General features: G+C 41.0%; 1 protein-coding gene across 5 annotated transcripts in view; it reads left to right on the top strand.

Annotated features, from left to right (window-relative positions):
• Camta1 (calmodulin binding transcription activator 1) overlaps window positions 1-22251 on the top strand; it is a 762517-nt gene extending 740266 nt beyond the window's left edge. For 3 of the 5 annotated variants that reach the window (XM_076861379.1, XM_076861376.1, XM_076861378.1), the window contains exons 7-13: window positions 1376-1563; window positions 1959-2205; window positions 2980-3051; window positions 6173-6366; window positions 7100-7174; window positions 10084-10114; window positions 19091-19190. In XM_076861379.1, the coding sequence (XP_076717494.1) occupies window positions 1376-1563; window positions 1959-2205; window positions 2980-3051; window positions 6173-6366; window positions 7100-7174; window positions 10084-10114; window positions 19091-19123 (840 nt within the window). In that variant the 3' untranslated portion in view covers window positions 19124-19190. Of the gene's footprint in view, window positions 1-1375; window positions 1564-1958; window positions 2206-2979; window positions 3052-4437; window positions 4459-6172; window positions 6367-7099; window positions 7175-10083; window positions 10115-19090 lie in introns of all 5 variants that reach the window. The other 2 variants (XM_076861374.2, XM_076861377.2) reach the window with 2 other exon arrangements.
• The last annotated feature ends 1661 nt before the right edge of the window (window positions 22252-23912 follow it).

The raw sequence follows: 23912 nt of genomic DNA, 5'->3' as shown, positions 1-23912 counted from the left end.
TGTCTATTAAAATTAATATGTTTGGGGTACAAGTACTAGCAACCTAACTACATTGGTTTAATTTTAAAAAAGCCTTTTTTCGCATGACCAAAGGTCCAGGCTGGCATGCATGAGGCCCTGGGTTAGATTCCCAACATTGAAAAAAAAAAAAAAAAAAAAGATCTGGAAGCCCAGTTGCTCAGTGTTGTTGGTCTTGAGGGACCCACAGGTTTTTTGTCTTTCATTTTCCCACATACCTGTTCCTATGACTGTTGTGTTCCTCACGACTAAAACACTCAGGATCACTCCAGGTGAACTGGGCTGCACAAAATAATCACACAAGAGACAGAGATACCTCTTCCTTTGGATCCTGTGATGGCTCCTCTGACCTTAGGGGTCCACAGAAGGAGAGAGCGAGCCGTGCTGAACCCTTTTATTGGGGAGAAGCCATTCAGATGAAGCAAGGGGTCAGGTTTCTGGAGGTTGAGTATAGCTTGTCTGCTCTCAGCAGGTTGACTGACAGCTAGGAAGGCCATGCCCAAAGGCAGAGCAAGAGAAGGGGACACACAAAGGGAGTTTCCTTGGAACATTCTATCCCAATCAGGGTAAAGGGGTAGGATTATAAAAGAATAGGTGAATGTAGCTCAACCTCAGGGGTATGCCTACTCAGGAGACTGGCCTTGCTATTTGAGTGCGGGGAAAGACCAAGTCACAAGTCATGGCACTACCATACAAGACTATAGTGGTCTTCAGATCTTCAGATCCCCGTGGTATATCAAGACTGGAAGGCATGGTGACTCAGTGAGGCTCCCCACATATGACTTTCCTTTTCATGCCTGATGCTTTAATGGGTGTAGCCATGCAGGTTGGTCATCTGTATTCAAGGCAGGAGGAAGGGAGGACAGGGCAGACATCTGTATGGTCTCACCACAGGAAGGTGAGAGATGAGACTGTGTTGGCAGCCAGTCATCTAGGGTTTGGCACCTTGCTGTGCTCTACACGATCAGGCCTCCCCAGGCAAGGCAGGGGGGGAGTTGAATGCTGCTTAGGCAACCATTAGTGTGACCACATTAAGATGGGTGTGCTCACCTGCCCGGCCATGGTACCATTGATTGCTGACCCAGTTGAGAGTGGAGAATAGGCCTGAGCCAGACATTCTCCAAGATGTACCCAAAGGTTTTTGGCCAAACTGTGATTTGGAGATAACAGGTCTCAGGACCTCAGTGTATTGGAATAAAATTGTGGAATAAGCCTAAAATGCTATGTAATTGCATTAAGGTGGAAATCTGTCCACCTGCCCTTTTTAGTCTGCTTTCCAAATAGGGGGTGGAGGGAGACCTGGATACCTTTCAAGGTTCCTTTCTAACCTGAGTGTTCTGTGCACTTCTAATTACAGGTGAACATGATGACCTTGGCAGAACACATCATTGAGGCCACTCCTGACCGGATCAAGCAGGAGAACTTTGTGCCCATGGAGTCCTCAGCATTGGAAAGAACAGATCCTACCACCATTAGCAGTACGATGAGCTGGCTGGCCAGTTACCTGGCTGATGCTGATCGTCTGCCAAGTGCTGCCCAGATCAGGTCAGGAATGTTCTGGGGTCACTGCCCAGCATGAACTGGATTTTGCTAGAGGCAGGGAAGTAGCAGTGATAGGTTGAATGCTGTGGTGTAGCATGAGACTGTACCAGGCAGGAGAAGGGGTCAGGATGTGTTCCACTGCCACTCTCGAGGTCCAACTCTGTCCTCACTGCTTCCATTTGTTCCTCCCCAGACCAGAGTATACTTGGTGGGGTTAGTATTTACCATAGTACTAAAGTCATTTTCAGGTGCTGAATGTGTCCGGCAACTCACCTGAGAGGAGGGGGCCTATCTCGAGTGGCCCACAGTGGCTCCAGTGGAAGTCGTCTCATTGATTTACGCTGACCAATTATGCCAGTCACTCTTCAACTGCTTCTCTTTTCCTCCTCTTGTTTCAGAAGTGCATATAATGAGCCTCTGACCCCTTCTTCGAATACCAGCTTGAGCCCTGAAGGCTCTCCCGTCAGTGAAATGGCTTTTGAGAAACCTACCCTTCCCTCAGCGGCAGACTGGTCAGAATTCCTGAGTGCGTCCACCAGTGAGAAGGTAGAGAATGAATTTGCTCAGCTCACCCTGTCTGATCATGAACAGAGAGAACTCTATGAAGCTGCCAGGCTTGTACAGACAGCTTTCCGGAAATACAAGGTAAAATAGAAGTTTCTTGATGTTGTCTTATTCTTAAGATCAGGGAGTAGGGATGAGACTCAGCTACTTATTCTGAGATACCTCCCAGTTCCTTTATCTCTGGGCTTATAGCATTTTTATAGAAAGTTATTAACTACATCACATTAGATTATTAATGATTTTCAGGAGCTTTAGTGAAATAGAACCAGTAGTGGACAGCTGTCGCCAACTCCACTTATTGTTGATATTTTGTTTAATACAAATGGAGTTGATACCTTCATTACAAAGAATTTATTACCTAAAGCAGGGATTTTTCATCCAAGGGCCTGGGGGCTGACTTGAGGCAGCCCATGAATTCCTAAAATTACATGGTGAGGCTTCTATATATGTGGTTTTGGTGGTGAGAGGATCCACAGCCTTCTGCAGATTCTTAAAGGTTATCTTGGATGCTCCCACCCCCACAAAGGTGTTAAAAGCCATTAATCATTGAACTAAAAGTGGCCAGGCTTATCTTAGGAAGACTGTTGAGATCTGGTAAGAAAATAGTACAATATCTAATGTGTTATATACTTTTAAACTGAATAACTTTTAGGCCTCTTAATGTCCAGATATCATGGTTTACTCTATAAATTTATTTTTGTTTATTTATATTTATAATCAACGATCAGTGTATTGTTTTGGTAAACTGGGAGTCTCCGGTCTGAGAGAGTTGCATTACATGATTGCATAGTTTTTAGAAAGTCTACAGTTCTTACCATTAGGCCAATAATGATTTCACCCTCATATTACTTTAAGGGTCGACCCTTGCGGGAACAGCAGGAAGTAGCCGCTGCCGTCATTCAGCGTTGTTACAGAAAGTACAAACAGGTAAACCTCAGTCTGTGTCACAGAAGGAGGAGGCCCTCCCTGCAGCCCCTGCCTCTGAGGACCTGGTGTGCAGTTTGGATAGTGAGCACCACATAGAAGTGATTTGCATTGCCTTGATTAAAAACCAGAGGACCAGGAAACGAAACAAAGCCATCTGCAGTTCAGCTTGTGCCACAAAATAACTTGTGTGCAGAATCTGGGCCTTCAGTCATTATCAGCTCCCTGAGATAAATACAAGGAATTACTTGTGTTTGAAGTGAGGACCGATGTTCCAGTAATTTCATAGACTGTAATAATTGAGGAACTCTGGAGAGTTTGACATGGCTCTTGGAGGAGGTCAGTGCTGGCCATTCCTTGGACATTGAATTATATAGGTATAGTCTTCTGCCCTTTTCCATTCAGCTGCTGCTTATCCATTTTAAAATGAAGAATTGTAAAAATCTTTGAGAATCCTAAGAAGCTCAGAGCATCTCAGGTCAATTTCACCTTTAGTTGGCAAGTGCAGGAAGGACAGAGCAGGACCTTTCTATGCAGGGTTACCATTTCCAAACAGCCTGTTGGGTTGGTGACTACTGCCAGATAAGAAAGGTGCCTGTTGTTCCTGGAGCACCTGTGTGTGCCGGGGCCTCAGGCCCACCATCTCATTCACCCTTGCAGTTACTCAAAGTTTTGTTTCCATCTTAGAATCTGAGGCTCAGATAAATTCAATAAGTATTAGACTTTCTAATCCTCAAACTGCTTAGATTCTAGAACCTTTTATTAGGTTGTGCTTCAGGTAGGTTTTGCATTTTAATTTGAGGACTGATAAATGCAAAGGTGTGTGATGATCTCAGTGATTTGGGGTCACGCTCTCTTGTTCTTACAAGGGGCTTTGATTTCTGAGACAGGTTGCCATTAGCTCCTGTTTCTTTAGGACTAAACCCTAGCAACAGGGCGGGGAAGGACCATTTCCAGCTCAGAGCCAGCTGAGTTCACGATCCCAGAAAATGAAGGTTTATTGTGCAAACGCTGACACCACGTCCCTGTAGCTGTGCATCCCTGTAGGTCTGTGGCAGGAGCCACGCCTGGCGTCTGCTGTGAGCACCCGCGGCACACTTCTAGTCTGTGTTAATAGCAGGCGTTCACTCCAGATTATGAGTTGTTTTTTAAAAAACAAATTCCTTCCCAAAGAAATGTTGTCAACAGTGAGGACGGCGGAAGGCAGGCCCTATTTTTAGAAATAGTGAGAGCTGTCAGACAGATTTTGGAAGGTGGAAGGCATTAACGTAGCCAGGATGCCTTTTTTTTTTTTTTTCTTTTTGGTTGGGAGTTTTATTGGTTCTGATTTTAATTTCATTATATTCAGCAATCTAACATTAATCTTGTATTTTCTGTTTCTCCCCCAAGCTGACATGGATAGCCTTGAAGGTAATGATACACCCAAGTCCTCTCACAAACCATTCCACAAGAGTCACAAGCTTCACACCCATCACCAGCCACCAGAGGGGCCATTAGGATGGCACAGTCCTGCACAAACATAACCCCCTTGCAGGCCACCTAGCCATAGCACGCCTATCCTCTGGGACCTTGTGGTTATTCAGTTAGGATGGGTTTTGGCATTAATCATGACTGGACATTTTCTTGGCAAGTGTAAGTCCATCTGAGCCAACTACCATGAGCCCAGTGGCCACTGAGTAAATGTCCTCTTCCCACAGTGGGCTTCACAGGCCTAGTAGGGTCTGAGGGTGCCGTGTGTACAGGCCAAGGTGAGCTGACTGCAGGCTCAGAGGGTGCAGCATTCTTGTCTTAGACTTTTGGACCAGTGGAAGTAAATATAAAGATCAGATGAGACTGATGATTTTTGCAGAAGGGTCCTATTTCTCAAGAATTCCTTCCCTCATCCCACCTCATATATCCAGGGACGTAGTTAGACATGTGCAGGGATTTTCTAAGGAATAGTTTTCATTAAAATGGTAAGTTGCCTTCTTGTAAGCAAAAGGCTTTGTGTGCCCTTTTGTCCCCTGATTCATTTTCTATTCCATTACAAATTTGGACAAAGTATTTTTAAACCATGGTTGAGCCCTGTACTTTAGTGCCTAGACAGTGTTATCAGTGAGCACACACACCCTGTGCCTTCATCCACCACTGTTGTGGCCCTGCAGCAGGCTGGGTGGAGGGGTGCTGGCCTTGGCTCAAGCAGTTCCCAACTCTGATGACCATCCAGGTGTCATTACTTCACCACCGTTGATCTGATGAGTGTTAATCTTTTACAGGGTAAAATGGCTTAAAGGTGTCAGCGTTTCATGATAAGCCTTGTATTTGGGACCTTGTAACTCCATCAGAAATTCATCATACAGACAGTAGTTAGAAATCAGTCAGATGCTGACTGCTAGGTGGATCGTGCGTATAGTGGGAAGCATGAAAAGGGGTGAAAAAGGTTTCCAGAGCTGGCACTGTGGCACACACCAATGTGCCAATGGCTCAGGAGGCTGAGCAGGAGGATCACCAATTCAAAGCGAGCTGTAGCAACTTAGCAAGGCCTTAAGCATCAAAAAGGGCTGGGGGCGGCTGGGGATGTGGCTCAAGCGGTAGCGCGCTCACCTGGCATGCGTGCGGCCCAGGTTTGATCCTCAGCACCACATACAAACAAAGATGTTGTGTCCGCCAAAAACTAAAAAAATAAATATTAAAATTCTCTCTCTCTTCTTAAAAAAAAGGGGGGGGCTGGGGATCTGGCTCAGTGGTTAAGCACCCCCTGGGTTCAATCCCTAGCACCAAAAAAAAAAAAAAAAAAAGTTTCCAAATCAGAAAATGAATACTAATCTTAAACATGCAAAATTTTATTTTCAGTATGCTCTTAGGCTTATAAATACTCTGCTTATTGCTATTAATCTTTTTCTAGAAGTGTAAAATATTTTAATATTTTAGGGAAAAAGCACATTGCAGAACAATAAATTATTTGCAAGCAATTCTCAAAGTAGTACTTTACATTTGGAAAGGCAGGTGAAAAGAGTCTTCACCTGCCTTTTTCGTGATTAAACACCATGCTGAGAATAGGATAAGAAAGGGAGGAAGGGGTCTCTGTCTTCCCTTCCCCAGAGCTCCGTTGTTACTGTCCTGCTCATTCTTGTTTCCCCTGCAGTATGCACTTTATAAAAAGATGACTCAGGCGGCCATCCTTATCCAGAGCAAATTCCGAAGTTACTACGAACAAAAAAAGTTTCAGCAGAGCCGGCGCGCTGCTGTGCTGATCCAGAAGTATTACCGGAGTTATAAGAAGTGTGGCAAGAGACGGCAGGCTCGCCGGACCGCAGTCATCGTTCAGCAAAAGCTCAGGTGGGCTGGAAAGGCTGCACGAAGCTGTGCAGGAAGGGGAACCCCCAACTGGTTCCAAAGAACTGCCCCATGCTAACACCAGGCTCAGCGTGGAGCAAGGTGTCCAAGGTTCCTTCTTTTCAGAACCTGGGTGTGGAGACCTTACAAGCAGTACTTGTGCTATGTCTCCTTCTGTCCATTGAGACCCTTCTCTCCACCCCAACTCTTGTCAGCCAGTTTCAACTTTTATCAAAATATGCAGGACCAAAGTTTGGGCTCCAAGAGACATCAGAAGTCATTCACTATGTATAGTAGTCTAAACTGAAGAGTCACTGCACAGAACACATTGGAAATGTAGATAGGGTTGAGCTGTTAAAATAGCACCTCCCAGCAGAGCAAATCATGTAAAGACAATAGGGAATAACTCCAAGTTCAGCAAGTCAGCCTCTGAACAGAGTCTCTAATGACAGAATGCCCTTTCCAATGAAATGGCTGTAAAGGAACTTGTAGGGATATCTTGTTTTCAGTCTTCTGTGCTCTGAAAGCTTAAGAGGACAAAGGGGGACTTTTGCCCTCTTCCTTCCTCTTCTGGCCACGCCTAGACTGCACTGTGTGAGCAGCCTATGTGTATGCTGCTGGATTCACTACATGAACTAGTGAAATGTCCCTGGTCACCACTCACCAGTTTTAATTTTGTGCATATTAAGCTTTATGGAACCCTTCTTGTGACAATTTAATATTCTGACTTTTTCAGGAGCAGTTTGCTAACCAAAAAGCAGGACCAAGCTGCTCGAAAAATAATGAGGTTTCTACGTCGTTGTCGCCACAGGTACATTAAATTATCCCACGTTTTACTCATCAAGAATAATTAAACAGCCCTGACCTTCTTAACCATTCACTAACTTCTGCACAAAGCCAAACCCCAGCAAACACCAGGGTAAACATCCCAAATTATGATAAAGTAATAGAGCTTGTCAACTTGGCACCCATCGAACTCGGAAAGCCATGTATGTTAAACGGCAGGTTCGTACCAGGGTTTTCTGTTTGATTTGGGTATGAGTATAATTTATTCAGACTAGCTTTCAGTTTCTCTATTATTCTTATGTCACTTTGCATCATGGTCTCAACTCTGCATCCTTACAACATGTATCAAAACAGAAAATAAAACAAGTTTCTTATGAAGGAAAAAGAAAACCTTCCAGGTTTTCTGGTGTAGAATTTCTACCAAAGAGCTGGTGCCCTCTGCTGGAGGGAGGAAAGCTAATGGGCTCTAGGTTGTCAGTGGCAGCTGGTTTGTAATGAAGAGCAGGAGAAACCACTGGGGTGAAGCTGTGCAGGAAGAGGCAGACATCTGAGGTCCCAGCTGCATTTTTAGTTAGCAGGAAGTGCACTGAAAGCCTGTGCTGTCCCTGGGACTGTACCTCCTCAGGGAGCTCAGCTGGAGAAGCGGCTTTTCCCCAGAGTTGAGCCTTCTTTATGAAGACTAGGTTCTCAATTAGGCTTCTGGGGGCTGATGAGCAGTGCTGTGTTTGCCCTGCTGAGAATAGTATTCCAGGCTGGGATCTGGGGGCTACCAGACATGCAAACGTCCAGTAGCCTTCCTTGAGGTTAGGTGGTTTCTTTGTACATCAGGAGCTGTGTAGCTGGCGGTTGCAGATTTAAAGCAGGCTCCGTGGTGCCTGAAGCCCAAGTATTCATGTTCAATTTGATTTTTAAGAGGTTCCACTGTAGTTTTTTCTTACTCTTAAGACCATCTGGTTCCTAATTTGCAAAAGTTTGCCTTAGAGACTTAATAGGGTCTAACTGGTTACTTGTACTTTCACCTAAATCAACAAAAGAATGCATATATGTGGCCGTAGAAAGAAATTGCACAGCAACTATGTTAACAATAATAAAAACTTTCAGAAGAGCTTTATTGGGGCACATGGGGTTATATAGCTCCAGTGTGGTAGAAGCAGCTTGGGTCCTCACCCCATGGGCCTCGGCAGCTCATTTGCTCTCTGCCATGCTGCAGGTAGGGTCTTTTTAACCAGGAGAGCTAACAAATGAGATACCAACATGAACACTCTGAGATAGGAACTTGTGTTAGGAAACACACATCAAACTATGGAAATGGCGATAACATAACAAAATCAGTTTGCAGGGATTGGGATTGTGGCTCAGTGGTAGAGCGCCTGCCTCACACTTGTGAGGCACTGGGTTCGATCCTCAGCACCACATAAAAATAAATAAAGAAAGATATTGGGTCAATCTACAACTAAATAAATTTTTTTAAAAATCAGTTTGCAGGGGCTGGAGTTTTGGCTCAGCAGGAAAGTATTCACCTAGCATGTGTGAGGCCCTGGGTTCAACCCTCAGCACCACATAAAAATTAAATAATTTTTTTTAAAAAAGGTAAAAAAAAAAAAATCAGTTTTCAGGCCCTAATGAAGTGGTCTCTTTGTTATCCATTCATGCCTTTTACTTGGCATCAGAGTGCTATCCCAGATGGAAAGCTGATTATCTGCATTTGGTGAAAATATCAAGGATTCCAGGCCCTTTTCCTTACACTCAAAAGTGTGTTCACAGCCTTCTGCCTGCAAAATGAAAAACCAGGAAACTCTGCCCAGTACAGAGAGTGGTGAACTGTGACCCCAGTGGGCAGAATCACACAGGCACCTTCTTTCAGGAGGCTGCAGTTCAGGGTTTCCAGGAGATTTTGTTTTTAAGAAATCACCTTAACATTGCTCTTGAGGCCACTCCAGACAAACCAGAATATTTGCAGGTTGAATTGTACACAGCTTTTCCCCTCTTCTTATTTTATTCTCAAACTTTGAATATGAGTATAGGGAATGCAATATGAACAAAATTATGTAAGTTATTTTCTTCTGACCTGTGTTTATAGTGGGTGAGTTGAGAGAGTAAGATGTCCAAGCAGTACATACATTCATAAAAGATTTCCTCCCAAGACAGGCTGAACAAAGAAGCCTTTCCACTCTTGGCTCTTAGAGTTCTATTTTTGTGAACTCATGGAGGAGAATTTCCTGAAGATTTTTAACAGTCATAAGAAAGCCAACAAGTTTCAATATGAAGAGTGCATCACATTATGGGCCTTGAGTGTGTGTGATGGGATGAAGTAGTCACCCTGATTGGCTGTTTTCTTGACTGTTTTCATAGTTCAGATATTAGAAAAATACAGGCAAATGCTAACATCCTTATATAGTCAGTATATGTGCAGTATTTTAATACTGACTGTACAAGATCAGTATTTAATTCCCTTTCCTATAAATTCAGTTAATTCATTCAATGAAGGAGCTTGAAGAAGTCCTGAATATCTATCTCAGAAGTTTATTAAACTCACATTTTTCCTAGGAGTATACAATCCTGTTTCCATTCGCATTTATTTAATACTACTTTTAAGAGATACTGTCATGTTTATTGTCTCTTGGAATCATTAAAGTCTATATTAAATAGAAAACCTCATATGGCGCCCCTTGAAAAGGTAGGTAGATAGTGGTCTTTGGAACCAACAAGGGTCCCGTTTCTAAGTAATGTGACCCCAGTGTGTTTTAAGACTTAAAGGATAAATTGAATTTTCTACCTGCTCATTTCACACACCCTACCATCCTGCTCCTTTTCTTTCTTCCCCCAAAAGAAACCACTTTATACTCATTTTGGTTGAATTAAAGCTATTTTTAAGATTTCTGTTGTGACCCTCTTAATGCTAATAGCTCTTTGGTGTTGTTTTACTGTCTAAAGCCCCCTGGTGGACCATAGGCTGTACAAAAGGGTGAGTTTAGCTGCCTGCTAGCCAGTTTATCTTTATCTTCCATTTTCAATATTGTGCTTTTTGCTTGCTTGCATGGGGCTGCAGCCTAGGTATGCCAGTAAGTTTCACATCCATTATTGAATGAAATGAAATAAAATAAACTAACCCTAATTACTAACACTGCTATTTTATACAGCAGAACAGACACAGGCAGTAACTGTATAGATGCATGAGTAAATAGGAGGGAGGGACCTTCTGAGGCCACCGCAGGGCATGCTAGGCTGGGTGGAAGGAGCCTCTGCAGACACACATGGCTGGCTACAAGTGGAAGTCTAAGCAAAACTGTCTTTTAAGAAAACAGTAAGCAAGAGGGGTTTTGTGTTAAAATAATTCGCTATACTAAATCTTCTCAACTAATGCTTTGTCAACATATATAAAGCAAGAAGGCTCACTCGGCAGTACTAGGCTTTTTTTTTTTTTTTTTTTCCCCAAGCCAGTCTGTTTCTTGTTCAGAATCACTGCTTCTCTGTGACCCTACTCCTATAGTTCCATTCTGTAATTTCTTTCCCCTTGCTATGCCATGAGGTAAGTCAGTGGGTAAAACTGCCCTTTTAGAGCTAGCCTCAGACACTCATTTAAATAGTGAGCAAACCAGACCCCAGCATGTAAGGGTAAAGCTGAATAAAAAACACGTAGGAAAGGGTCCTAAGTCGTTGTGTTCCATTTTGCAGTTGGGACTGATTATTCCAAAGGAATTCATATTTTTGATAAGTTATCATGAATAGGTATTCAGTAGACACTGTTGGCCTGGGATTTTAGAGTACGTTTCTCATTTATAAGTGTGGCAGCATTCTCTGCCAGATGCAGCCATAACACATCTTGGTTATAATAAAAGATTTAGTGTCAGAAAATTGTTTTCTAAAAGCTAGGAAAGGAATTCACCAGTACTGGACTTGCATTTAGGTGAATTTGATCACTTTTTTTCTTATGTAGTCTTAAGATGAGGTGGCTGTCTTTATCACCCAGATTCATTGTGTCCTCTTCCTAGCCTTGCACTAATACTTTGGTCGTTTTTAAGATTTTTGAGATCATAATTCAGAAAATCTTAAAACTTGTGTGGTGGCACACACCCATAATCCCAGGCTGAGGCATGAGGATCACATGTTCAAGGCCAGCCTCAGTAACTTATCAAGAGCCTGTCTCAGAGTGGAAAATTAAAAGGGCTGGAGAAGCAGTTCAGGGGTAGAGAACACCTGGGTTCAGTTCCTAATATTGGAGAAAAAAATCTTAAAATTTCAGTGTTTCTGCAAGACATTATTTTGCATCTAACTAGTTATATTGCTACTAATATTGGTTCATTATATTTTATACCAGGAGTTGGCAAACTTTTTTTAAAAGGCCAGTGAATAAATATCTTCAACTTTTTGGGTCATGTATACAGTCAGTTTCAACTATACAATTGTTATGTTGTAGCCTGAAGACAACCACAGACAGACAATGTATAAAAGAATGATCATAACTGTGTTCTTATTTACATAAATGGGCACTGGGCTGGGATTGGCCCACAGTCTGCAGTTTGCCAACTTGGAAATAGAATTGAGTTTTTTAAGTTCTTCCTGAATAATGAGCTTATCTGTATAAGACTTAAAGTCTTACCTGCTTTGAAACCATGAACAATTGCTGAAGGAAAATTTGTTTTGAAATTAAAAAGCAGCAGTTGATCCTCTTTACTATTAGACAATTGTTTACCATTGGGTGCATTTTCCGTGTGGTAGAGCCGGATCAGAGATTCCTCTGCTTAAAATAGAGAAAAATCTCTGTCTCTCTATTCCCTCTCACCTTCTGCAAACATAGACAATTTTTATTTTCATTAAAAAACAATGACCACTGCCACCGATTCCACGAACATATACATGCCCTAGGATATGCAGTTTACCTGAAGGTGGTGGCGTATTGCATATTCATTGTGTTCACAGAGCCTGCTGCAAGGGGCCAACCTTCCATTAGAAGTGGTTGTTTCTGCACTCTGTTAGTTTTGCTATGTTCATGATCCTTTTTGAGAGAACATTTCTGAAGATGTCTTTCAGTGCCAGACAGAGCCCCTTCTTTAATTTCTTTAATGTCTGCTGCATTCTGTTGTGAACTGGACTTGGAAAGTTGGAATCTTGTAACATTCCTACTGCCTCGCACAGTCTTCAGGGCATCCGAAGAGAGGAATAGGGAGGTGTTGGGTTCCTGCTGGTGTAGGAACGTTTATCTAACGGTGATCACAGTATCCATGGAGCAGCTTGTATGTTTAACATTGTGTAACCACCAGTCAGATGCCCTCCACTTCTCCCTCAGGAATGTTGCGATGGCACTCCCTCTAGTGGTCCCCATGTTAAAAATCTTGGGAGCTGAGCATTCTCGGAGGATTTATGTTCCTGGAATTTATGTCAAAAAAGATGACATACTTATTTTTTTAATTTATAAAGTACACCATACTTAAGACATTTAAGGTTGATAAGTTGAAAAATAATATTCAAAAATATTAAGAAAAAAGAAAACATGAAGAATTAAATTTTGTGGTGCAGTGTTTGTAAAACGCTGTTATTGATCCACACTCTTGGGATGATGAGCAGAAGGATCTCTGAAAAGGTAGGCACTGCCCTTCCTTAGAGTGAAGGCACAGCAGGCTCCGCAGAGCAGCACAGCAGCTGTGCACTCTGTGTCCTGAAAGCTTCCTTTTTGCCTGTGGAAGGCCAAGAGAAGCTCCCCATGTTCTTCCCTGAGTCCAGCTGAGGTTTTTACTCAGCTTTTCCTTCAGGCTTAGCTGCTGATTTATCTAGTAACTGAAAATAAAGTTACCAAATCCCTGAAATAATCAGGGGTGTTTTGTTTTTGTCCCAGACACATAATTGTATACTTGAGTGAATTTCATTACTCACGAGAGATACTAAACCAACTGTTTCAATTCTTTTAGTTAATTCAGATGATAAACCAACTTCAGCAAACCACTGAAGAATTTTTAAGGTTTAAGAAACTTTAAATGCTGAAAATATTACTTTCCAACTGGACTTAGTATACCTGGCAGGATGTTACTCACTGCCACAGCAGGAAAACCGAGATACATCACAGGTAGAGGAAATGGCAAACATCATCTTACGTAGCAGACTTCTCAGGGTGTTAAGACTTCATTGCCTAAAGAAAGAGCCTGCTTTTCTGGATAGAAGATGGTTTTCCATTTCTATTTCTTAGAAAAATTTCTTTCCCTGTATGAGACAGTGTTTCCACAAGGGGGCTTTATAAGCTTTATAGTCACTGCAGATAATTATCAGCAGTGGAAATAATGCTGTTTAAATAACCTGTTTCTTAAATTGCTAGCCAGTCACTCATGTTCAGTAAAGGTGGGTAAAGCTGTCTTCTGGCATAAAAGAGCCTTAATTGGAGGAAGGAGAAATAGCGCATTTTGAGCACCTTTTTTAAACAACAGATTTCGTCTATATTTGAGAGCCAGGTTTGCAAACACTTTAACTTTTCCAGAAGCTGACAGTCATTTTGGTAAGTAGTGATTTCAGTACAGTAGCTTCACCCTGTGCTTGAGAGCAGCCCTGTGAAATGTCTCCAGTGGTCACAACCAAGTTCTGAGAGTTATGTATCCTTCACACCTTTTGCTGTGTCATCTGAAGGGACAGTTCTCTGACAATGCCCAGAAGTGTACTGTTCGAGAAAAGTAGTCAGTGGGCTAAGATCAACAAATGTGGTCCCAAGTTAAGTCCGGCCTGAGGTCTAGTTTCCAAGTGGCACACCATATGTTCCTTGAGAAATGAGTGGGGATAATCATCAAGGGTATATTTTAAATCTCCAAAATAATTTTGTCTTACTTGCCTCTTTTAGGAAATGAATATTTTTGGAACACAGTGGTGTGTGTTAAATTGCAGACAACATGCTCTGTGTCATTCTTATTGGGCCTCTCTGTCTTTTTTGTTTTGCAATCCAAATGAAATTTCTGGAAAATGGCAAGATCTCTCTTTTCCTAAATTCCCCACAAGCTATTGCAGATCTCAGAGCAACAGGTAACTAAACAGAAAGCCACATCGGGCTGCCCTGTATACTTGACGTCCAGCATTGCAAGAATATACCTGCCGAAATCCACTGACTCATGAAGCATTTCTGGCTGAGCATTACTGAGTAGATGTAATGAAGCGGCTTTGCCTTATGCTTTTCCCATGGAGCATTGTTTGCTACAAGGTTCTGAAGCAGGCCTATTCCATTTACCATGAATTACCATTGGACGTCTGATGGAAATAAACCCGTGGGCTTCTGCTGGCTTTCAGTGCTGTTGCTTACCACATCACTTCAGTACATTACAATGCACCTTTTTTTTTTTTTCTTTTTTGTTGAGACTGCCAGAGTATCCCAAGGTGGTGATTATTTTCAGCCTAGAATGCTTGGGGTAATCCTGGGATTGTCTTTAATTTTAATCATTGAATGGTCACAGGTCAAAGCCTTACTGTCCTGATTACTAATAACAGGAGTATTTTTTAAGTGACTGATGTGAGGTTCAGGAATGTAGTCCACACAGCTCTTAGGGAAGCAGTAGCCTTGCACCTGTAGAAGCCACAGCTTCTCCCAGCATTAATTGTCTTTATGACCTCAATGAAGACCACTTTGCCTGTCTTCTATGTGATGGGATTTTTTTTAAGATAACCTGGACATTTTAGGTTCAGCTCTTTCATAGCCTCATGATTGTACTACCAAAAACTCAGTAACCCTTAGCAAGTTTGTGTAATATAACTCAATAAAAGTTTTGAGTACCTGTGTTCTAAGTTATATCAATGCAAACAACACAGCCACTGGATTTTCAATATCATTCCAATTTCAAATATATACCAAGTTTGTATACTGAAAAAAAAATGTTTATAACACAGGTAATATCAGTGAAACAAATTTAGTTGAGTAATTTTGGTTTTGATCTATGAAAATGAATTTTTTCCTCCACTGATTTTTCAGCTTATGTCCTGTGTACAGGTAACTTTAATAAGACATAATAGTAACAGATGGATAGCAAAATATAAATTTTTTCAAACATTCTTTAAGGTAGGAATAATAATTATTATTATTAGAAAAGAAGCACATATTCATTGTAGCTAATTTCACAACTACAAATAAGAAAGGAGAATAACCCAGAGATGATAATAGTTAAACTTTTATTATGTATCCTTGCTGGTAAAGATTTATTTTTTGTTAACATATGCCTTTTAGTGATTAATCATGTCTCTGATGATAAGGCAAAACCAGTTTAACTGATTGGAACACTCTGAATGAAGTATCTATTTCTTAGATTTCTAACAGGTGTTATTCCAGGTCCCTTCAGGAATATCATCATTTTCCGTTTCTTTGGAGGCAATGTAACTTTCAGTTACATCTACCCAGTTGACATTTGATTTAAAACAAAAATTAGGCATCCCATTTAATCTTAATAATCTGCCCTCAAAGAACCTAAAACCCCACGTATGAGTTCAGTAGGACAGAGGGTGAGTGTCTCTCAATTTCATGTGAACTTTCAGAGGTAAGTTAACATCAACACAGGGGGCTAGGGATATAGCTCAGTTGGTAGAGTGCTTGCCTTGTATGCATAAGGCCCTGGGTTCAATCCCCAGCACCACAAAAAAAAAAAAAAAGAAAAAGAAAAAAAGCCTAAATCCTTTGGGCTGGGGATGTTGCTCAAGCAGTAGCACGCTCTGGCATGCGGTGCGACCCGGGGTTCGATCCTCAGCACCACATACAAAGATGCTGTGTCCGCCGAAAACTAAGAAATAAATATTAAAAATTAAAAAAAAAATCAACACAGTCTGAATCATAGATGAGAGATCAAAGCTAAAAAGCTGCTTTGATTCTAGGTACATTGTTTATACATGTTTTAGGACTCTAAATTTAATTGTGTTATAAATCAAGTACATCTTATGTGGGGGTCTTTGTGCCCCCACAACATTGTAATTAAATCAACATAGGGTCTCATAAAGAGCAACATCTCAGAATTAAGAAAATATTGTTGTCAGCTTCATTTCATATTTTAGAAACTTTCCAAATGCATGTTTTCTGTAAGTCTTTTGGAAAAACCAATAAAGCAAGAATTTATAAAAATTCTAGTTAGCCTGAGAAATTACTAGAAGCAGGAGAGTGGAATGGCAGAACTGTAGGCTCTGAAGTCAGACCACAGTGGGCTCACATCCCTGCTCTGCCACTTATTTTCTGTATGATTTGGGACAGGTTATTTAATACTTATCAATCTGAAGTTCTAATTTACAAATTGGATAGAATGGCAGAATTGTGAGTGCTGCATTAGATGACAATATTCAGTAATGTGTAGCTACTGGATCATAAGCTCTTCTTTTACTCCTCATTCTTCCTTTACTAGTGAAGTCATTTTGATGTGTTTTATAATGCTACTTTACTGTGGTAACTTCTTGATGAAACCAGGAACTAGATTCTCCTCTAGAGCTCTAGGAGAGTTACAGAAGCCCAGAAAACAAATCTGAAAATTGGAACGTCCTTGTGTCTCCTCTGCAGACATTCCTATGTGTGGATGTGCACCTATCCTGAACTTAGTCTGTGAGGACATCACTAATTTTAGCAGAGTATTTACCTGATAACTTAAAAACCTTATGAAAACTTGGTTGACTTTTTAATTAGATCTGAAAGAAACTGGGAAAATGAAAAAACAATTGTGACCATTTTAACTAGAAGAAAAATGTTTTAAGTGATACCTTCCCTGACCAGCTGATTACAGATTCTTTGGTATGAGACTAAATAAAGCCTTTCTGGTTTATAATTCACTCTCCTTTTCTATTTCATCTTGATGATGAATTTAATGTTTGTAAAGCATTCCTGTTCATATTAGAAAAATTGTGAATGGATATGTGTGTTTTTGCTATCAGATTTTCAATTTGAAATTCTTTAAATTCTAGAAATCTTATCAGTGATGGAGTCACTGTTGCATATTTGTGAATGAGTTCTGTGCTAGTGCAGAAATAAGATGTAATATCTGAAGTAGCATGCACATTCTGCAGGAATTCAGGAAACAGATCTGCACAGTACAGATGTTGCATGTCCGGAAGTAAAGTTGGCATCCGTGCATGCCTTGCATTTCTCCAGCAAAGAGATGTTAGTATAGATATTGCATGTTTAAAAATTGAACACAGACTGTAGCATGTTTCAATTTTTAAAAAGCCATTTATTTATCAAGTATGCATGTCCAAAATTAGGGACCTGTAATGATGCACAATTCTATACTGTAATATGACTCACATTACCCTAAAATTTAATAAAAATGGTATCCTTAATTATAAAATTAAAACTAATATCCAGATCTAGTTAGGAACATAGCAGTTGTGTTCTAAATGTAGCTATTAAGAGTCAACCATTTGGGAGGTAGAGCGTCGGTCATTGTCATTTATAAAAATCACACCTAGACTAAGCTGGGCTTAGAATATGTCACCACTAGGACAAATAAGCAAGTTTTCAAACAATAATTTTTATCACTGATGGTAAAATGAATTATCTTTTCTTCTGAAAGAGAGCATCTTCTCTCTGAAGAGATTTTATCAACTTTTGCAGAATCCTCAGAAATGATGATGCTTGCAGGTTGTGAATTCAGTTTCCTCTGTTGCTCCTGGCTGAGGAGAGCCTTTGACTCCCAGTGTGTGTTAATTCTGCAGAAAGCCTACCACTTTTTTTCCAGAATGCTTTTTCTTCCTGCCCAAATGCTATCAAGAGTCTGTTTAGAAAGTAAACAAGCACAAGGGGCTGGGGCTGGGGCTCAGTGGTAGAGCGCCTGCCTCGCTCCTGTGAGGCACTGGGTTCAATCCTCAGCACCACATAAAAAATAAACAAGCATGAATGTTAAAATTTTAATTTACTGGTATAACAAGATAATAGGAGAGACCTTACCATGAGGGAATGAGGAAACAGTATTTGAAATTATCAACCTCGCTGTAGGCCTGTAATAAATCGTGTGTTTCCCTGACCTGCTGCTGAGGTAGAGACACCTGCTCCTGTTTGGCTAAAGCTGTCCTCTCACACTTTTGAGAAATAAACCTCACAACATGGTTTGTAGTTCCTCACTGAGACGTGCACAGCATGCACTGGCTTGCATATGATCATTCTGCTGTTAAGGCAAGCTCATTATCATTGGTCAGCACAGAGAGATCTTCTTAGTTTACAAGTGCTTCCCTGACACCCTCCCACATCAGCCACCATATTAAGGGGGGTGGGGGAAGCAAATTTTTAACATTAAAAATATAGATTGGAAGTGATAATTAATACTCAGCTGCTAGGAACTTTCCATAACTTAGCCTCTACTAGTTCCATTTAAATTTGTTTGCTACAATAAATCTAAGTAGAACAAAGTACCTTTTCCATATTGCCCCAACTGCCGTCCATCTGGGAGCTCTGAGAGGGAACCCAAACATCCTCACAATTACAGGGTGCAAAGGGAGGAGAATAGGAAAATCAGATTCCACAGTTCATGAAGGAAAGAGAAGCCGTGCAGATTGTGTGGTCGCTAGCAATTGAGCATGTGAGCAAAGTAATAGTTCGATCCCCAGGTCTATCCAAAGCTTAAAAAAGTGTGTTCGGTTCCCCTACTCTACGCCGTGCAAAATTGGGCATTCACGGTGGTCCAGCAGGCAGAGGAGGAAGTTACTTGAATAAAATTTTCCAAGATGAACATATTTTTATATTTCATAACAACAGACTGATTTCACACTGCTCTTAGAGGACCTGGTACAGGACAAAGTTCTTAAAAAATTTTTAAAAACCACCTTAAGTAGGGTACAGGCGTCCTCCTGGGATGATCTTCCCAGCAGTGTCACAGGAGTTTCCTTTGCCATCTGTCCTCAAAAGGGGTTTTGTTTTGGCTTTTCATCTCAGAGGGAAGAGTAACACCCTGGCCCCTGTCGGGTGGCACTTTCACTGTATAGTCATCGCCTGGTGTTCTGTTTGTTTCTCTTCCAGAGTGAAAGAATTGAAAAAGGCCAAGGAACTTGAAGACATACAGCAGCATCCCTTAGCAATGTGACGTTGCTTTTCAGACTGTTTTCATTTCTGTTTTTAGCAGAGACATGCAACAACAACACACGCGCACACGCACACACACGCACACACAATCCCTCTGCAGTTCTGGGGAGATCAGCTGCAGGATTTTAACAGGAATGTTTTGGTCATTGCATTTGCACTTTCATGGACAACTTTTAATTTGATCAGCAAGACATCTTGGAACTCAATCTTCTGTTGGATCATAGGAAAACAAGACACCAGGAGGAACTGAAAGAGGCTTCCTCTTAGGAGGAAGCCGTTTTCCTTCTCATATAGGGCTGTATTCAAACATCGTGTGGAACTGTACAAATATTTATACCAAAAATATAGATAAGAAAAGGTGGGGATACACTAGCAACAAAAAAGAATGCTGAACCTGCCCCTGTCGGTTATTTCCAAGAAGCTGAATCTTTGGGATTGATTCTCAGTGGAGGGCTTAGATCATACAAATCTTTATTGGATCCATGTGTTCTCATTTCCTTCACTGTTTTATTTTTGTTTTGTTGTTTGTTTGTTTGTTTGTTTTAATCTGGACAGCACACTTAATGCAACTTTTAAAATCTGCAGGTTTTAATGTCTTGTGGAAATTTGCAGAGGGGCGGGTGTGTGGTAAACGGGTAATGCATGGGAAATAAAGAGAAACAGCTTACAGAATTTAAATTTATGTTCTTGTCCCTACCACCTCCCAAGAACCTGCGAGGATAGCACTCATCTTGTCCCTTTTCTCACATTCAGCACTTTAATTTTTTTGCCTTACTTTTATGTGCAATGAGAATTATTTAAGAATTGGTAAAGCATGTAGCCTTTTTTAGTGACCTTGGAAACTAGTCATTCCAAGGAATCATAAACCTAGCCTGGACATTTACCACCTAAACGACCAGTGTGGTGCTGCGTTCTGGCCAGTAAATCCCATGTTTTTGGCTCTATCCCATCCAAACTAAGTGGTTTCTGTGTATATATAGAAGGTAGAAATGAAAAGTGAGAAAATATTTGAAAGGGATTATATTAATTGTTAAATATTTTATTCACAAAGGTCAATAACGTGGCAAGATAAAATTATTTGTATAGTTTTGTCTGAACGAGCAAGAAAAAAATGTGGATGTATTGTTTGTATATATTGTATATATTAAAACAGAGATATGTGCATGAAATCAAGAAAAAAAGAAATGAACAAAAGCAAAGCATTAGTGGCTATGGTCTGTAAAATGAAACAAAAAAAACTTTATTTCACTATAAGAGTACTTTATTTTAAATGTTCTTTAGAAGAACATTTTGCTAAAGCATGATTAAACTGCAAAAAAAAAAGAGCTACTGTATTTAGACTTAGGAAAAAAGGCAGAGTAACATTACTTAAAAAAAAAAAAAAAGGATATGTTTACATTTAATTTTGGCTACCAGGAGTTTATTTTATTTTATTTAAAATTTTTTTGCCAATGGTGCCAAGTAATGTGAATGCTAATATTGCTGAAGAAAATTAAGTTACTTTTGCAAAACAGATAATCATAAGATGAATCCGTATATAGCTTAACACCATCCACTCACTCCAACAAAGAACACGTAGAATGATCACACCTGACACAAGGAATAGTATGAAAAGTAGAAAAATGTCACGTTTTCATATCTCCTGCTGGAAATCAGAAAATTAATACAAATTGCACAAAAAATACCTAAAATTGAAAAAGATGCAGACCAGCCTCGTAGGGATGCCACAATATGTTACTCTCTCCACACAATGAGGAGCCAAAGAAATCTGATGCTTTTAAACATTAAACTACTCAAGTCAGATTGAGAGAATGAAGTCTGCATTTGCTGATGCCAGTTGAAAACCCCCAGGTGGAGTCTGAGGATCAGTTGGTGTAAAGCTGAGGTGTTTTTACTTGGTTCTGGCTGCCAACTTCGAGTTAAAACTCAAGGCTTGTTGTGAAGCCTAAAAATATTCACAAATAAGCTTTTAAACTGGTGTCTTTTGGAAGGAAGGTAGATACAAAGAGATTGTGGTAAAAACTGGGGTCAGTGCTCTTGGTGCCTTTTCTATAATTGTACTTGTTTTTTAATTACTTCCTTTCACTGCCAACCTCAAATTACTGTACAGTATATGTCTTTCTGCTTGTGATCAGCTTTGACAACAGTGACAGCCCCACAGCTAGGAGCCACCTGTACATTTGTAAACTGACCTGACTCAATTTTGTTTCTAAATGTGTGGGTTATGTTGCAGTCCCCTGAACACCCATTGTTTGACACAATTTGACTTGTAGGAGGACGCGGAGTAATTTAGGAACACACGCAATTGCATTCGAAACTGGGAACAGAATGTGAAAGCCAGCTCTTTCAGAATATCCTATATTAATACTGCATTTGGAGACATTTATTCCATTTATTATGGTACAAACAACGGATCTTTTGACCAGAGTAATGACCTCAGTGGATTTGCTTTGACCCTCACATTTATTTTTTTAACTGTTTCACATCTGCATTATTAGCTGAATAAGTTAGAAAATTCTGGAAGATAGAGACTTACATAGATTTAGGCGGTTCTCATGGAGGGAATAGGAAGTAGTTACAAAAACCTACTATTCCAACTGTGAATCCTAGGTGAGGTAAAAAATGCACTTCCACTGAAACAAAGCATTTCTGACCGCTTTTTCTTGGTTGTAAATCTTAATTTTGAATATAAGATGATAGGTAAGCGCAGCTTTCTTGGATAATCTGAATTCCCAAGTGCCAGGAGTAGGGTTTCATTATAAAATTAATAGCTAATCTTATTCTGTCTCCTGAAGATTTAATTGCTATTCTTGTTACCCATTCGAAATCAGCTGTACTGTGTGAACGAAATAAAGACAATAACACGAACCCCTCTCTGGCTGCACGGTCGCTTATGGCAGTTCCACACAGTAGTTGGCGCCCAATGGGGGGTCCCTGAGATTTGCATGTAAAACTAGTCTAGATGTCTTCTTTTTTGTAAGTTTTATTTTTGTAATTGTGCATGTAAAGCATCATTGAATCAATGGATCTGTTGAAGAACTCAGCTGCTGGAAACCATGCAAAATGTTTTGAATTGCCCTTAAAATATGGAAAATGTTTTCTGAATGCTTTATATTCTTTCTGCTGTAAATTAAAAATGAAGAAAATTTCCCCATACTATCTGCGTGTCTTGCTTTAACTGGACCTGATACCGAAATCCAACGTGTTTAGCACAACACGTTTTCAGGTATTTCCTTCCCATCCAGACACAGTGTCTTGATATTGAATGTTGCAGTTTCAGATGCAGAAAAACCATTTCCTGGAGCCCTTGCTTTCCCTGCTTCCCAGGGCCCCCTCAGTCATTTGTCTAAGACTGCAGGTGGTTGTGAGAGAAAGATGCCAATCAAACCATCCCAGCTGGATCCTCTGAACTTTGTAAGGCTTTTCCAGCTCACTACTGCCAGCCGCCCCCCCCCCCTTAGTATTCTTCCAGGCTGCCCCCTTCCCTGCAGAGCCTCTGTTTCCATCCTCAGCCCTCCCATTTAATCCATCTCAAAACTACTGCTGGACAGAGTTTGCACCAGGAATCTCCCAACTGTGAGTCCTTGGTGGTTTCTTGAACCAACTGTGCTTTGCTTAGATTCGTGGTGCTTGTTTCTCCCCCCTCTTACTTCGATCTTATTTTCTCCTATGCCCAACCTGTACCCTCTAGATGGTCTGCACATTTCCTGTCCACTTCTGCTGACCTGTTCATGGTATGTGTTCATCCCTTGGCTGGAAAGTTCTGTTTGGGGCTATTTACTCAACTCCAATCCTTCTTCTGTGGCACTCTTTTGTTGTAATATACAGTGACATTTCCCTTTTCAAATTACTGTGCGGGAAAAGACAGTTTTATTTTTCACTTACTGAGAGATTCTCCAACAGACCTATGTGTTGATATTATTTGCTTCATGCAGGAGATTGTCTCTGCTGGTAGAAATATTTCGGTAACAAACACATAACAAAGTCAGTCACTCCACTCGACCTAAAGTTGACCTACTTTGTGCCAGGGCCAGGGAATAAAGAAGTGAAAGAAACTGCATGTGGTCTGTGCAACGACAGGTATTTGTACCTCTAGTGAAAACATGACAGTGCTACTCCTGGAGGGTCCAGTTGGGGTCCAGGTATGTGGAATCTCAAAGAATTGAACAAACAGAAAGTTTGAGATTCAGCCAGATTCAGCGTAGATTTATTGAAAGTTTACTCCCTGAAGCAGAGCAGCCCAGGGGAGAGCATGGCTCAAGGCCCTGAGTCTGAGCCTCATTCCCTCCCTGCAGTCCTGATGGGAGACACTGCCTCATTTGTTCCTAGGGGTGACTTTATTTTCACCTAATTAGAATACAGAACTTGCCAAGGTACTAGGGTAAACACACGGGCCATTTGGTGGTCCCACTGCTCAACTCCTCTCCCAGTCCATGCTCCAACTGGCATTTTTCTTGTACCCCACCTCCACCACCCTGATGTCCCTAAACTCCTACTCCCCTCCACAAGAGACATGATCCCAAAAATCTTTTTGGGTGGCTGAGGGGCTGGAAGTCCCATCTTCTGTAGCTGCTTCAGGCCCACTGGGGGTTGTCATCCCTGCCTATTGGGAATCACCGAACTCGTGTTATTTGGTCCAAATGAGACAGCAAGGCACCCAGGTTCATTTGTGGGATTGGTCTGAAGCCCTGCTTAGCACCAGCAGGAGTTTGAGACCCTGGATGAGGAGACAGAAACTTGTTAGTAGGTTTAATAGGCA

Source organism: Callospermophilus lateralis, chromosome 7 (genome assembly GCF_048772815.1).
Source record: "Callospermophilus lateralis isolate mCalLat2 chromosome 7, mCalLat2.hap1, whole genome shotgun sequence".
NCBI lineage: Eukaryota > Metazoa > Chordata > Mammalia > Rodentia > Sciuridae > Callospermophilus > Callospermophilus lateralis.
This window is presented reverse-complemented; position numbering and strand designations above follow the sequence as displayed.